This window comes from Zosterops lateralis, assembly GCF_965231275.1.
Source record: "Zosterops lateralis genome assembly, chromosome: 4".
Taxonomy (NCBI): Eukaryota; Metazoa; Chordata; class Aves; order Passeriformes; family Zosteropidae; genus Zosterops; species Zosterops lateralis.
The window spans coordinates 6,363,773-6,377,144 of NC_139765.1; the positions used below are offsets into that span (position 1 = coordinate 6,363,773).

General features: G+C 47.0%; 1 protein-coding gene across 1 annotated transcript in view; it reads right to left on the bottom strand.

Moving 5' to 3' along the window:
• ETV6 (ETS variant transcription factor 6) overlaps positions 1-10,277 on the bottom strand; it is a 122,103-nt gene extending 111,826 nt beyond the window's left edge. The window contains exon 1 of the mRNA XM_083859600.1: positions 10,158-10,277. Coding sequence (XP_083715726.1) covers positions 10,158-10,190 — 33 coding nt within the window. The 5' untranslated portion in view covers positions 10,191-10,277. The remainder of the gene's footprint in view (positions 1-10,157) is intronic.
• Positions 10,278-13,372: the final 3,095 nt, after the last annotated feature.

A 13,372-nucleotide genomic window follows, 5' to 3' on the forward strand; every position in this document is an offset into this window, starting at 1 on the left:
TTGTTTCCTTCCTCCAATGAACAAAAATTCAAGATGAGGGTACAAAATCTACTCATACTAAATCAACAAGGCAAAAAACAATCAGTACCATTTAAAAAAATTAAAATTCATGTGCTTAAGAAAAAAGCTTGTTATTTATTAAGTAATATTACCTCAAAATGTACCAGATACTTCCATTTCATGTACAATTTTAAACATTTCTTTCTTCTTAAGAACTACTTTTAATGCTCAGGCTTTGATGCTGTACACTGCACTTGCAATTACATTTCCCTGCAAAGCAAATCATCACAAGTAAAATTATTACCAAAAAAATCAATCATCCAGCAAATAAAGTAATTTGTTATTTGCCAAAATAAAAACCTAACTAAATCTTTATGAGACTATCCAATTACTTAAATAGATATTTGTGGACATTGTATAGATTAGCAGAGAGGAAAACTAAATTTAGGTTAAAAGCCATTTTTAGCTGCACATCAATACATTTTAATGGCCATCCAACACTGTGAATCAGTCTCTCTTTAGGAAAATACTTAAAAACTACACATGCAAAATAATACCAGAATTGATTTTGCACTGCCATTCTTCTGTTTGCCATTAAAAAAAAATAAAATAAAAAAAAGAAATCACAGTCAAAGCATGATGCAAGATCTGTACAAATGACAGCATTCCTTAGCAAGTGACACAGTTGAGTGAATGTTTGCAACATTTGGCCAGGCAGTGAAAGCAGCAACTCTGCTGCCCATTGCTACAAGCTCCAGTTGGGACCCCATTTGTCACACAGGTGAAAAGGAGTTAATGCTTCAGAAATACATTTCACATGGGTGATAATGGAAATTAGGAGACCTTTGGAAAAGCATGGGTAACCCACATTTGGCTCTTAGAAGCAATCAATTGTCTCTTCACCAAAACCAGAAAACTTCTTTTTCAAATCCTGACCTGTAATTCCAATCTCACGTATTCCCTGAAAGTTGTGCCTTCTGTCATTTGAATCCGGGTAAATAAACAAGCAAAGCCAACTTCTTGCTAGTCCAAGCAACCTTGACTTCACAAGTCTCTGAGTCACAGACACCAACTCTTCCTTAGCTCTCTACTCACTAACAATTAATTAATCAAGACTGCTGGGGCTAAGACTTAGAAAAGAATCCAAAGGGGAAGACCACTTAAGACTGTCCTTCCACAGTACAGAATTTTATATGGAAGCATCTGAATGCCTACACATCAGAGCAAGCCCATGATCTTATCCCCAAAGAAGTCTCTGTTTTGGGAAAGGCTTAGCACATAGAAAAAATTAACTTTCTCTAGGGTAAATAAATATAGGGAGATTCCCCCTCCCACAGGTTGTTAGTCTTAATATCTTCCTCATATTATCTACCCTCTTTTTTTAAGTCCATTTGCACTTTTAGCCTCCACACCACCCTGCAGCAGTGAGCTCCATAACTCCACAGATAGAAGAAATATTTTTTTAATCTTCCTGGCCAGTAATGTCATTGCCTGCTCTAACTTTGAACTAACAGGAGTTGCTCTCCTTACTACACTGCTGTGCAATTTCACAGTTTTCTATTATATCTCCCTCAGCAGTCTCCTTTCCAAGGCATTGCAGCCTGTCTTCCTATAGAAGCTTCCCCAGGCAACTCCACCGCACATTTCTGTATCTTTTTCGGTAGTCAGAAAGGCACACTGCAATCAGAACCGATAAACAGCACAAATTCAAACTGCAATATACAGATAATTTCTATTTTACTCCCTGTTGCTTTCCCACTATGGTTTTATTTGCCTATTTCACCCCAAATCGAAAACTGAGCTCAGCTTTCTCTTTCATTCACTAACCAAACCATTTCCTAAAATATGATCCCAGGTGCCAGACCAGTTCTGGGAGGTCTATCAGCAAACAGTACTGAACATCTCAAAGAGACCTCGCTGTTTCTGTTAAGCAGAAAAGTTTTGAAAGTGCCCCACTCAAAACTACCAAGGAAAAGAAATCCCTTAACCCTACACTTTCTGCCCACTTCTCCAAGCCTGCAGCCACTGCCTGTCAACGTGGTTCATTTGGCTGTGCTAATTGGCTCTGCACACACTATTAATTCACTCTCTTCTTACTTTGAGGTTGTAATTTGTCCCCATTGGGAGGTAACAGAAGCCAGCACACGGTCAGTCATGGATGGCTCTGATGACTCAGCTGCTGTGAGGCAGTTTGCTAGGACACCATCACCAGTGTATTTGAGCCCAGTGTTTACTGTGCAATGGGTGATAGGTATCTCAAGCCACAAGCCATGAAACATTTTACATCCCACAACCTTCTCCTGGAAGCTGCCCCAACAGTCTTTCCCGACTTCTCTTCCAGAGAACACATTTGCTCGAGCCATAAGACAGTGACACAATCTCTCAGTCTGCAAACTGAGACGCTAATTTATACCCATCAACACTCCTTAGTCCTGCAACTTGGTGCCCTTCCTGGAACTCCTGGCAGCACTGAGTGCATCCTCATCCCTCTGTGAAAGCAGTCCAGCCCCTCATTTCCTCGTCTCCAGGGAGATGGTGGGTCTGCCACTGATGGCATGGGCATCCATGCCAGCTGCACACCCCACAGCTACACGTGTCTCCACCAGGCTGCCCAAGCCAGCAGTGGTGCTCTGAACTGCAGGGAGCTGTTCCCACGGGGCTGGAGTGACACTGCTGGGACCAGAGCCACTACAGGTGACAACAGCCCATCAGCACTGCTTTGCTCTGCAGGCTTTAAGTTGCAGCCAGTCCTTTATAGTGCTGCCCATGGAAACATCCAAGCAGCTTCTCACAGATGTGGCAGGGAGGATCCATCTACTGAGGAATGTTTTTTCCAGTAGTCTCCAGTGAGAGGTGGAACCAAAGCCTCAGAATCTGAAGTTCCTCACACCCAGCTCGAAGCTCAGCTTTGGCCAGGTCAGAAAATGCTTGGCTTTGCCTGTGTTTTAAAGCACAGGGCAGGTAAGAAGATGAGAACAACCGATTTAAGAGGGAACATGGTTAAACAACTATCCCCAGTCCTAATCCACCAGGAGAAAAAAATATTAGTTCTGTCATGGAGAGGGGAAATCACAATATAGACATTACACAAAGTCAGGAAAGGGCTCCCCAGTACTGCTGGAAATCCTGGGATCACTGTATTTGACCCCCAAAAGCATCAGCCAAGCTTCATGGGGCTCCATCAACGATGAAGGCGACCTTTATGTGAAATCCTTTGTAAGAAAAAAAGGAGGAAGATAAACGGGATATGTGGTTTGCAGCTACAGAATGCTTTGTTGTGGCCCTAGTATCTGGATAAATCCATCTCTGAATTTTAGTACTGCTATCTCTGGCACTGTTATTAAAGATTTTATTTACCTAGTAGAGCTCCAAGCTCACAGATTCCCACAGAATCCCAGACCATGCAGAAAACGTTCCTAGTTTCTGTTAATAGATGTTTTGGAGGATCCCACTGAAGACATAATGAAAAAAATCACTTCTGCTATATTCAGTTGAAATTTGAACCATATAAAGAATCTCCCTCTCTGCTTCATTTCATCAGTTTTAAGGATAGTCCTTAGTGGTTGCCAGTTGGCTTTCTCCAGAATAAACTCCCAAAACAAATAATTTACAATTTCTTAATCAGACTCTACTTGAGCTGGCTGGAAAAAAGCCCAAAACAAAACCTGTAACAAAAGCAAACACTCAAACAAAAAAACCCAATAAATCATTAATTGTTCCTATTCATAATCATATTTAATTTTATTTTAGAATTAAGCATCCAAACTCTGGATTTAATATTGGGCAGCTGTTAATAGTTAAATACGTGGAATCCAGCTGTCACATCCAAAGTACTTTTGTGGAGTTGTATTAACACAGTTCTTATAGTTATACCCAATGCTACCCTTGGCAATATACGCATTTTTAAATTATTTACAATACTATACATTTCTGTGTGCATACATTCCACAGAACACCAACATACACGGCAGTGAGAACCTCCTTCATACCCTTTTTCTCTCCAGACTGTCTTAACCAAGACAGTCTTTGCAAACTATACATGAACAACACAGAAGCAAAGACACTGCATGTGGCTTAACAAGGAATAACCTTTGGAAATCCATTTAAATGAAGAATCATTTATAGCTTTCCTTAATTGCTATACCCAGTTCACTTTGTAGCATTACAGCAGATGATACCATCTATCAGTGAAAAGCTTAACCCTTTTCAAAATCCTTTGTTTACCAGTGCTCCAGGACATTCCATGAACAAGTTTAACTTTGGCTGGAGTCTTCCGCATTTGTTTTCCTGCCAGCAGCGGCATTTTTGAAAAAAAAAAAAAAAAAAAAAAAAAAAAAAAAAAAAAAAAAAAAAGAAAGAAGCAGTCACTATAATCCAGGCTTGAGTCCCACGTGTTACTAAAGTAGATGAAGAGTGTAGTTCTCCTCTGCACTTCAACAAAGCACTGTCTGAAGACAACTCAGCAACATCAGAACCAATATGGTCTAAATTTGGCATGGGTTGAAGACCTAAAAATAACCCACACAAGCAGGAATCAATAGCCACAACTCCACTTATAAAAGCACAGAAGCCTTGGTGGCCTGTCAGGTCTCTTTGCCCAGCCTGAACCTGGGCACACACCTGGGTTTGGTTTGGCTGGTTCATGACTGCCTAGAGGAACATCCCACCCATGGGCTGTTCCAGGCAGCCTCCTTCCCTTGGGAGGCACAGGGACATACTTAAAAATTAATTAATTGCTGTGGCAATGCTAGCAGCTCATCATCATCCACTGCCCTCACCAGGGAGTCCTCCCTTGCCAGGGAAAAGGTAACACCTGGAATAACTGCATACACAGCCTGCTCTGCATGCAGCTTCAGGGAGCCCTGGGGAGGGTGGTGGTCAGGGGAAGGTGGTGGGGACAGACAGCTGTGGCAGCCACATCTGGCTGCCATCCCTCCTCCCAGGTGCTCCTGCTCTGGGCCAGGAATAGGATTGTGGCAGCAACACGTGCCAGCCTCTCCCCAAGCCACCTTCCCATGCTGGCTGTGGGCACAGAAGCACCACCCTGCCCACGTGTGGCTGATCCAGGCACCAGGACACACTGAGATCTTGCTCTGACTGCCCAGCAGAGGTAGGTGGCCCACACCAAAAAAGCCAACAGCCAAACAACCACCACCACACCCCTGCCCCCAAAACACTGTGTGAACTAAAAAGCTAGGTCAATACAGATCACTGTCCCAGATTTCTGTAATAAACACAGTTTGTTTCCATGCTGCATTACAAGTACTTAGCCCTGCTACTGCCCTACATAGGTGCATTTATTATTGTTTTATGCTTGTTTTACAGATAGGGAAAGCAAAGGCCAAGGCAATCACTTTCAGAAGCACTGGCTTTTGAGTTGTTGGCACTCTGGGGATGCCCAGCTGAAGGCAATGAACTACAAAGTACTCCAAAACAAACATATAAAAAAAAAAATCCCAAAACAAATTAGCCAATTTTCAGACCGTAGGTCAGAACTACATTACTGGCCAAAAACACCAATTACCTTAGCTCTCTCCCCTTCCTGCAGTAAGCAGGTTATTAGGAGAGCTTCTGGCAGAAGAATTCAGAACACAAGCACTCAAGGACACAGGTAACTTTTCCAAAAGGCAGAAAGATTGCTTCTGTGCCACTGTACAAGACTTCATCTCCCTCTTATCACCATTTCTATCAGCAGAGCACCGTTTAGTTGCCTCCCTCCAAAAGTCACTTTGGGATGCATGCTGCAATATGCATATAAATTATCATTAAAGTATACTGTGTTTCATTGAGGCATTTCAGATTCAAGATGCTGTTTTAATGGGTTGCCTCCCAGGAAACTGACTTCACCTGTAATGACACAGTGAATGCTAATGACCAGTGTTTAATTGGGGCAGTGCTAGTAAAATTTTGCTTCAGAGAGATTCAATTTACTCGGTGCCAAGGAGTTAAGTGATTAATCAGGTGTTAAGTAGTATGTACTTCCAAACACTGGTCTTCTACCATTCAATCCTACACCACTGAATTTAATGACAGCTTTGTCATGGGCACTAACAGAAGAAGGATCCTATTCCTAGTACACAAGTGAACATTAAGGAGCATGCTCTGCACTAACAGATACTCGGACTTGGCTGAGGGCAACAGGATTCTGGCCATGGGGTGTGAACAGTCCCTCAGCATGGGAAGCCTTCAGTGAGAGAGAGCTCTCTGGAGAACCATGAATGAGGTATCAGGAGACATAACCCACCATCCAAAAATTAAGTCAGTCAAGGGAAGTCAGTTGAGATTGAAAACTCAAACACTACACTGATTCCTTGCCCTTCGGCTTTTTCTTTCCTCTGCCTTTTTAAAAACTATTACAAAGTACATCCCCCAATCCAAAATGAGCACTCTGTGAAGTCCTTCAGCTACAGGATCCTGTGCTGAAGGACTCCTGCAGTCACCCCACTGAGCTCAACACAAGAGAAAACACAATATCCACCACTGTGCACCTATATAAAATCTGCACTGAAACCAGTTGTGAAATCTGACTCGCAGTGAGGCTCTGTGCCTTCAGTGCTGCCCACAGAAAGCACTCTCAGCTCAGGCATCAGCCAGGGGCACACAAGGGACCCTGGGCTCAGAGTAGTCCTGGTCTGCAAGACCTGAAGCAGCTGATCTGTCCCCACACCCCCAAGTTTTAGTTCCCACACAAGTTTTAGTGGCTCCACACTTGTGCCAGTACATTTGTATAGTCACGTGGTAAGTCAGACTAAGCAACTGAAAGTGTCATATTTATAAAAAATAAAATAAACTAATTAAACTGTGCCCTTCTGGAGCCTTCCATTTGCCTGCTGTACTTTGAATCTCCGTATAACGCCACAGTGATATTCCCAAGGCATATTCATTTCAGGCAAAAAAAAAAAAAAAAAAAAAATAAAAGGAGATCCTGACAATCAGAAAGCTTCAGGCAAGGTTTTAAACAGAACTTATCACCACGCAGACCTTAATCAATCACAAAAATCATCATCTGTGTCTAACTGCTGGTCCTATCTCTCTTTGAGCTTTTGCTCCCGTGTATGTCTTTGCCAGGATGTTTACACTCCCCTGGTGCCTCAACTCTCCCATCTGTGGGAGGAGAGGTGAGGCCCTAAGGATCACTTGCCAATACTCTAATGAGTGCCAACGTCGTGGCAGTATTTACAATAATATAATCAGTTAACTACTGTGGCTCAGGATCAGAGGAACAGGTTTACACCAACACAGACATTCCATCCATGAAAAAAGAGTCTTACTACGACAGCCACACCAGACACCCCTTCCCAGCCAACCTTGGAGTCAAAGCCCTCTCAGGCTGGAGTTCACCACAACCTCAAAGCCTCTCAGTCCAAGCAGAGAGAATGCTGAAGCCCTAAGCTGTAGCAAACACTGAGGGCCCAACCTTCATGCTCATCACTCACCCCTGAGGTTTTATTTTTCTAAACCCCAGGATGCAGCTTTAGACCCTACGCACACACTTTAACCCCCCTGCCACAACTGCACAGTGGGTCTGCTTGCCATGGGCCAGGCTAGCACACACCCAAGGTCTGGCTACCAGCAGGGTATTTTTCCTCTCTCAGAGGACTCAGCCAGCACATATCAATACACAATCACACACACACACTGATAACTACTTAACACAAACCAAGATATTACTTGAAGCTTACACTGATTACCAGTAATAAAATATAGACCAAAACTTCACCTCCTCAAAGTTTTTCCAAATCTGATTTAGAGCACTTCTCTAACACGATAAGATAGGAAGACTGTGGGCTAAGCAGCTTGGGCACAAACAAAGCACCAGCCTTCACCCTCTCTGCTGAAACTTTCCACACTCATCACCCCAGGTGCTGTGGCATTTACTGCCTGCACCCTTGTCCCAAATTGGAGGAGGAAAGGGAAGAAAGAACACCACAAACAAACCGACCAAAGAGCAAGAAAATACACCCACCAGCACCACAGCTTCCCCTTCACGGGCTCCAAGTGAAACTTTGTGACACCCGTGTAGCACAACACTCTCCTACTTTTCAGAACAAGGCAGAGAAGTTGGGGGACTCTCCATAGCTTTCTCCTCTGCCTCAGTATCACATTCCACGTCGTGAGTCAGATGGGAATACTGAAGAAACTATCAGTTGCACTCACATAATCAACTACCGTTTAAACAGCTCCTCTTAAATCCAGCTGCTGAATGCAATCACCTGGTTAAAAAAAGTGTCCAAAAACCAGTGATATTTGGAAAAGCTGAAGGGAAAGCTAACCAGAACAGTTAGACTGGTGAAGAAATGCTTTCGTTTGAAGTTCCCATTTCTGTCTGAGAAGTTTTACTTTTAAATTTTGAAACTAATAAAATAGCCAGTAACAGCAGTTTCTACACGTAAACAAACAGTGCATTAAAAAATAGGTTCAGATCACGATGTTTAGAATCGGTCACTTCTCAAAAAAAAAAAATCAGTTTTCATGTTGAAATGTAATGAAAATGTGGCATTTATTCATTTCAAGACTGAAGAAGTTTGTGTCTCTCCAGCTGGGAAGCTGATTACTTACAGCACAATTCTATAACATACTTTAGTGAGGCTGGGTAAGGACCAGTTTTACAGTTCCTGAAATTAACAGGATGGTTGTTGATTTCAGTAAGAGCAGAAGTAAGCCTCCCGTTTTCAAAATGACACATGTTGAAAACAAGGAAATACAGCTCATGACACCAATTTTTCATGACATTAATTTGCGTTCTTTGGTCCAGAGAACATATCCTACCTTTCCACAGGGTTTACCAGAAAAACAAAACAGCAGCTATATCTCACTTTACATATCTTTAGGGACCCAAGGAGTTAACAGGACACATTTTGCCTGCATTAGCATTTCACCATACAGTAACACACGTACAATACCCCGTTATCCGGTTTGCCTGTCTGTGTTATGAAAAGTCAAACTAGACTCTGAGCCACGGGACTTCACGGGACACGGGCCTGACTGCGTTTAACTCAGCAAGAGAAAATACACCCAGAAGTTTTCAAATTGTGTTCCCACCACACAGAACGCAAGACTCCCCCGTACACATACACGGGACAAACAAACAAAAGGGCATCACGCTGAATAAGTGTTTATTCCAGGCTCTTCCCCTTAGAGAGGAGTCTGGAAGTCACCTCTTTCTTCCAGGCAGGGAGGGACAACCACTAAAGATCTCTAACTCGGGCACAGTTAGTCACGAACAGAAGGGAGATTCCTGCCTTTCAACAAGACAAAGCGACTCCTAAACAAAATGCAAAACCGGCGAGTGAGGGAAAGTGAGAGGAAAGCAGTGGGCTGCTAACTAGATAGGGAGGGTCTGGACAAATAAAAGGAAACTCAATTTTGTATCCATTGTCTCAGCTTCATGCCGCCTCCACTTAAAACGATAAACTTCGCGGGCTAAACCCTTCTTCAGCAGGCCAAGGGATGGGGAAACACATCCATCCCCCAGTCCCGGCTGGAGCGGGGCCGGGCTGGCAGCCCTGGCTCTCCGACCTGACACCGGCCAGCGACGCCAGGGATTGCAACCACTAAAACAAACAGTAGTAACAGGCATAATAAGGGGGAAAAATTAAAATTAAAAAAAAAAAAGAAAGAAAAAATAAAAGAAAAAAAAAAAAGAAAAAAAGGAAAAAAAAAGAAAAATAAAAAAAAATTAAAAGAAAAGAAAAAAAAAAATAAAAGGAAGCCCCACAATCCGCTGTTGGTGGAAGAAGCAGCAGCGGCTCTGCATCTCCTCGACGGCAGCAGGAAACTTTCTACGAAGTTGCTGGCGGGGCCGGCGGGCCAGCCAAGCCCGCGGGAGGCCGGGCCGGGCTGCGGGGCCCCCTTGGAGCTCCGTGCCGGGGCGAGCCGGGCCAGCAGAGCCGGGCCAGCAGAGCCGTGTCCCCGGGCAGGGCAGGGCCGGGCCGGGCAGGGCAGGGCGCTGACAGCCCGCGGCCGGAGCTCCCAATAACGGGGGCACCGACCCCGCCGCCGCGCTTGGCCCGCCCGGGCCGAAAACAGAGCAGGGAAAACCGGTTATTTCCGCCAAAATAACCCAGGGCTAACACACGGCGAAGCCCACCCGCCCCGAGGGGGGGAGACCCGCGCTGACAGGGCCGGGCGGACGGACGGACAGACGGGGTTTTTACCTTGATGCAACACTGAGCAGGAGTCTCGGACATGTCTCTGGAGGGACGCGGCGGAGCCCCGCGGGGCAGGCGCGGGCGGGCAGACGGGAAGTTCTCGGGCTTTCCCCACTTTCCGCTCCTCTCCCGGCGCGGCGGTGGCGGCGGCGCGGCCCGACCCGGCGCGGCCCGTCCCCCTCAAGGGGAAGTGGCGGCCGGGGGCGGGCGCGGCTGGGCTCGGCTCGGCTGGGCTCGGCACGGCCGGGGAGGCGCGGGGGGGTCCGGCCGCGGGGCCGCGCGGGGCCGGGGCCGCTCCCCGCGGGAGCGCGCAGCCCCCCCCTCCCCACCTCCTCCGCCCGCCCCGCCGCGCGTGTGCCCGGCGCGCGCTCCCGCGGCTCCGCGTGAGGGGCGACGTGCGCGCGCGGGGAGAGGGAGGGGGCGCGCGGGAAGGGAAGGGAAGGGAAGCGGGGGGTGAGGGGGCCCCCGGTCCCCGGCGGTGTTTTCCTTCCTGGAAAAAGAGAGAGAAACCGAAAGGCGGCAGCGGGGGCCGGGCCGGGCCGGGAGCTGAGCCCCGCCCCGCGCCGCCGCTCATTGATCCGGAGTTTCGGGGCCGAAACTGACGTGGGTTCCCGGCACCCGCTCCGCCCCTTAAAGGGGCCGCTCCGGCAGCAGCGCCAAGGCCGGGCCCGGGGGAGCGCGGCTCGCTGTGCCCGGAGCCCCGGTACCGCTGCGGGCCGGACAAGGCCCTGGGGGGGCTGGAAGGGAAGGGCGCGGCCGGGCCGTGTGGTTGTAGCCGAGCCGGAGATTTTGGCGCCGGGCGGGCCCTTTAAGCGCGGAGCGGCGGTGCCGGGGCGGGCAGCGGGACGGGCGGGCCCCGCGGCACCGAGAGCTTTGTTCCGGGGAGCCCCGGTGCCCTTGCCCAGAGCCCGGCCTGGCCCTGCCATCGGAGCCCGCTGCTCCAGCCCAGGGTTTCAGGGATGCCTTTGCATCGCCCGCAGCGGTGGATACAAACCCCCGCCCTGTGTGCTGTCCCTATCCAGCCCCGGGCTCTATTTGCCCTCCGGACAGTACAGCCCCAGCCCGCCAGTGATGGCAGTGAAAAGAGCGGGGGGAAAATGAAAAACACCTCGGCCATCTCTTCCTCTAAATCTCTGTTATTTTGGGGGTAGTTTTTGGTGTCCTGGCTGGTTTTTAGGTGTGCCCGCTTTGTTGCAAGGCCTGAAGGGGCCTGGGAGCAGAGCACAGCTTTGTACCCCTGGGGCTGCCAGGCAGAGCTGCCCCTGGGGTCTGCTGGAAGGATGCTGTGCACTGGGATAGGGTAGGCTCCTGCCAGTGATCTGCTGCTACCAAAAATGGCAAACGAGAGGGAATTCAACCGCGGTGCTCTCAAAGCAAGGCTTAGCTCATATTTCATGGTGCCTGCCTGAAGCCTGGTGTGCTGGCATCGAATGCAGAGCTGCTTCACCTGCAGGGACAAGAGGCCAGACTGCTGTAGGCACCCTTTGGTCCTTTTTGCAAACCAGGACCCACTCTTTGCAGCCTCTTACAGCTTCATTTTTGGCCTTAAACTAAATGAGGGAGAGGGAGGGAAGGTACTATCACCTCCCAGCCTAGCAACCAATGACCAATATTTAAAAATATTTAAATATAGGGCGAACTCAACAAAGAAGGATTCATATTTACTCTCTTCCCTCAGCACATCTGACCTGCTGAAGTGAAGTTGTTGCTCTTCAGTGCTGCTGAAATCATCAAGGTTGGAAGAGTCTTTCAGGATCATCAAGTCCCACTGTCAACCCAGCACTACTGTTTACCCTAAATCACTAAACTGCATCACTTGGTGTCAGATCCAGATGCCTTTTAAGCACATCCAGGGATGGTGACTCCACCACCTCCCTGGGCAGCCCCTTCCAATGCCTTACTCCCCCATACAGTGAATTGTTGGTTTGGTTTTTTTTTCCTCACATACAATTTAAAAATCCTGTGTCTCAGCTAAGGCCATTTCCTCTCGTTTTCTCACTGCAGGCATGGCAGAAGAGACTGGCCCCCTCCTCCCTCCACCCTCCTGTTCAGGGAGTTGCAGAAGAGCGATGAGATCTCCCCAGAGCCTTCTCAAAACTAAACAACCTCAGCTCCCTCAGGCATTCCCCATCAGACATGTTTCCTACACCCTTCACAAACCTTGTTGCCCTTCTCTGGACATGCCACAGCACCTCAATGTCCTTTTTAAAGTGAGGGGTCTAAAACTGAATGCCAAATACAGGGCATTGCTTCTCTCTCCCCTCTTACTCTCCCTGTTTCATCACCATGACATTTTGGCCTTTTTACCTACATGATTACCACTGGCTTTCCCCAAGAGCTGGGTTATTATTCTCCATCTCCATGGCAAGTTGGAGGCTTTTGAGATTCTTCATATCAAATATAGAAATTTAAGTTGGAAAAGATTTGTTAGGTCATCTCTCTGTTTCCCTGATGGTAGAGGATTTACAGCACTTCAATGATTTTTCTTTTAAATGCCTCAGATAATGGGGCTTGAACCTCTTTTTTTTCGAGTCTGTTTCACAGTCCAGAAAGTCCCATGGTCAAGAAGATATTTGGCCTATATTTTCATTTGTCCAGTTTCTTCTGGTTACACCCACATTGTGTACTCCCCTAAACAGTTTTTCTCCTTGATAGCTGTTTGTGTTTTATGCACAGGTATCACTTATTTGCCTAGATATTACCATCCTTTCTTTTTATCTCCTTTCACTAATCAGTCCCTGCAGCCATTTTATCACTTATGTCATTGGTCTTCTCTGACACCCATTCATTCAATTGGCCATCATTTTCTCAGTCCATGGATGGTGTCCCATCACAGTTTCATTTGTCCCCAAGCTACCTCAAAGGCTTGTACAGAATCTGTCACCTGACATGGCTCTGAATCAGATCTGGTCCCATGTGTCCTCAGTGTTCCCTCTTGCAGTGCTGTTGCAAACTGTTTTTCTCCACAGACATTCTGGTGAAGATGTGTGTCCCAAGTTTCATTTTTCTCCATGGAGTTTCAACATCTGTCCCTTCTGGGATCACAGATAAGCTGCTTTTCCTCACACTTTGATTAATGGCCCTTACAAATACAGGCCTTGGCCCATGCCCTCAAACCTCTCAACCAGTAAGGATAGTTGCAAGTGTCTGCCCAACACCACAACCTGTTTTGGAGCTATTCTCTTCCAGCTCATTCTGCTTTTTCCAATATTCCCCTAGAC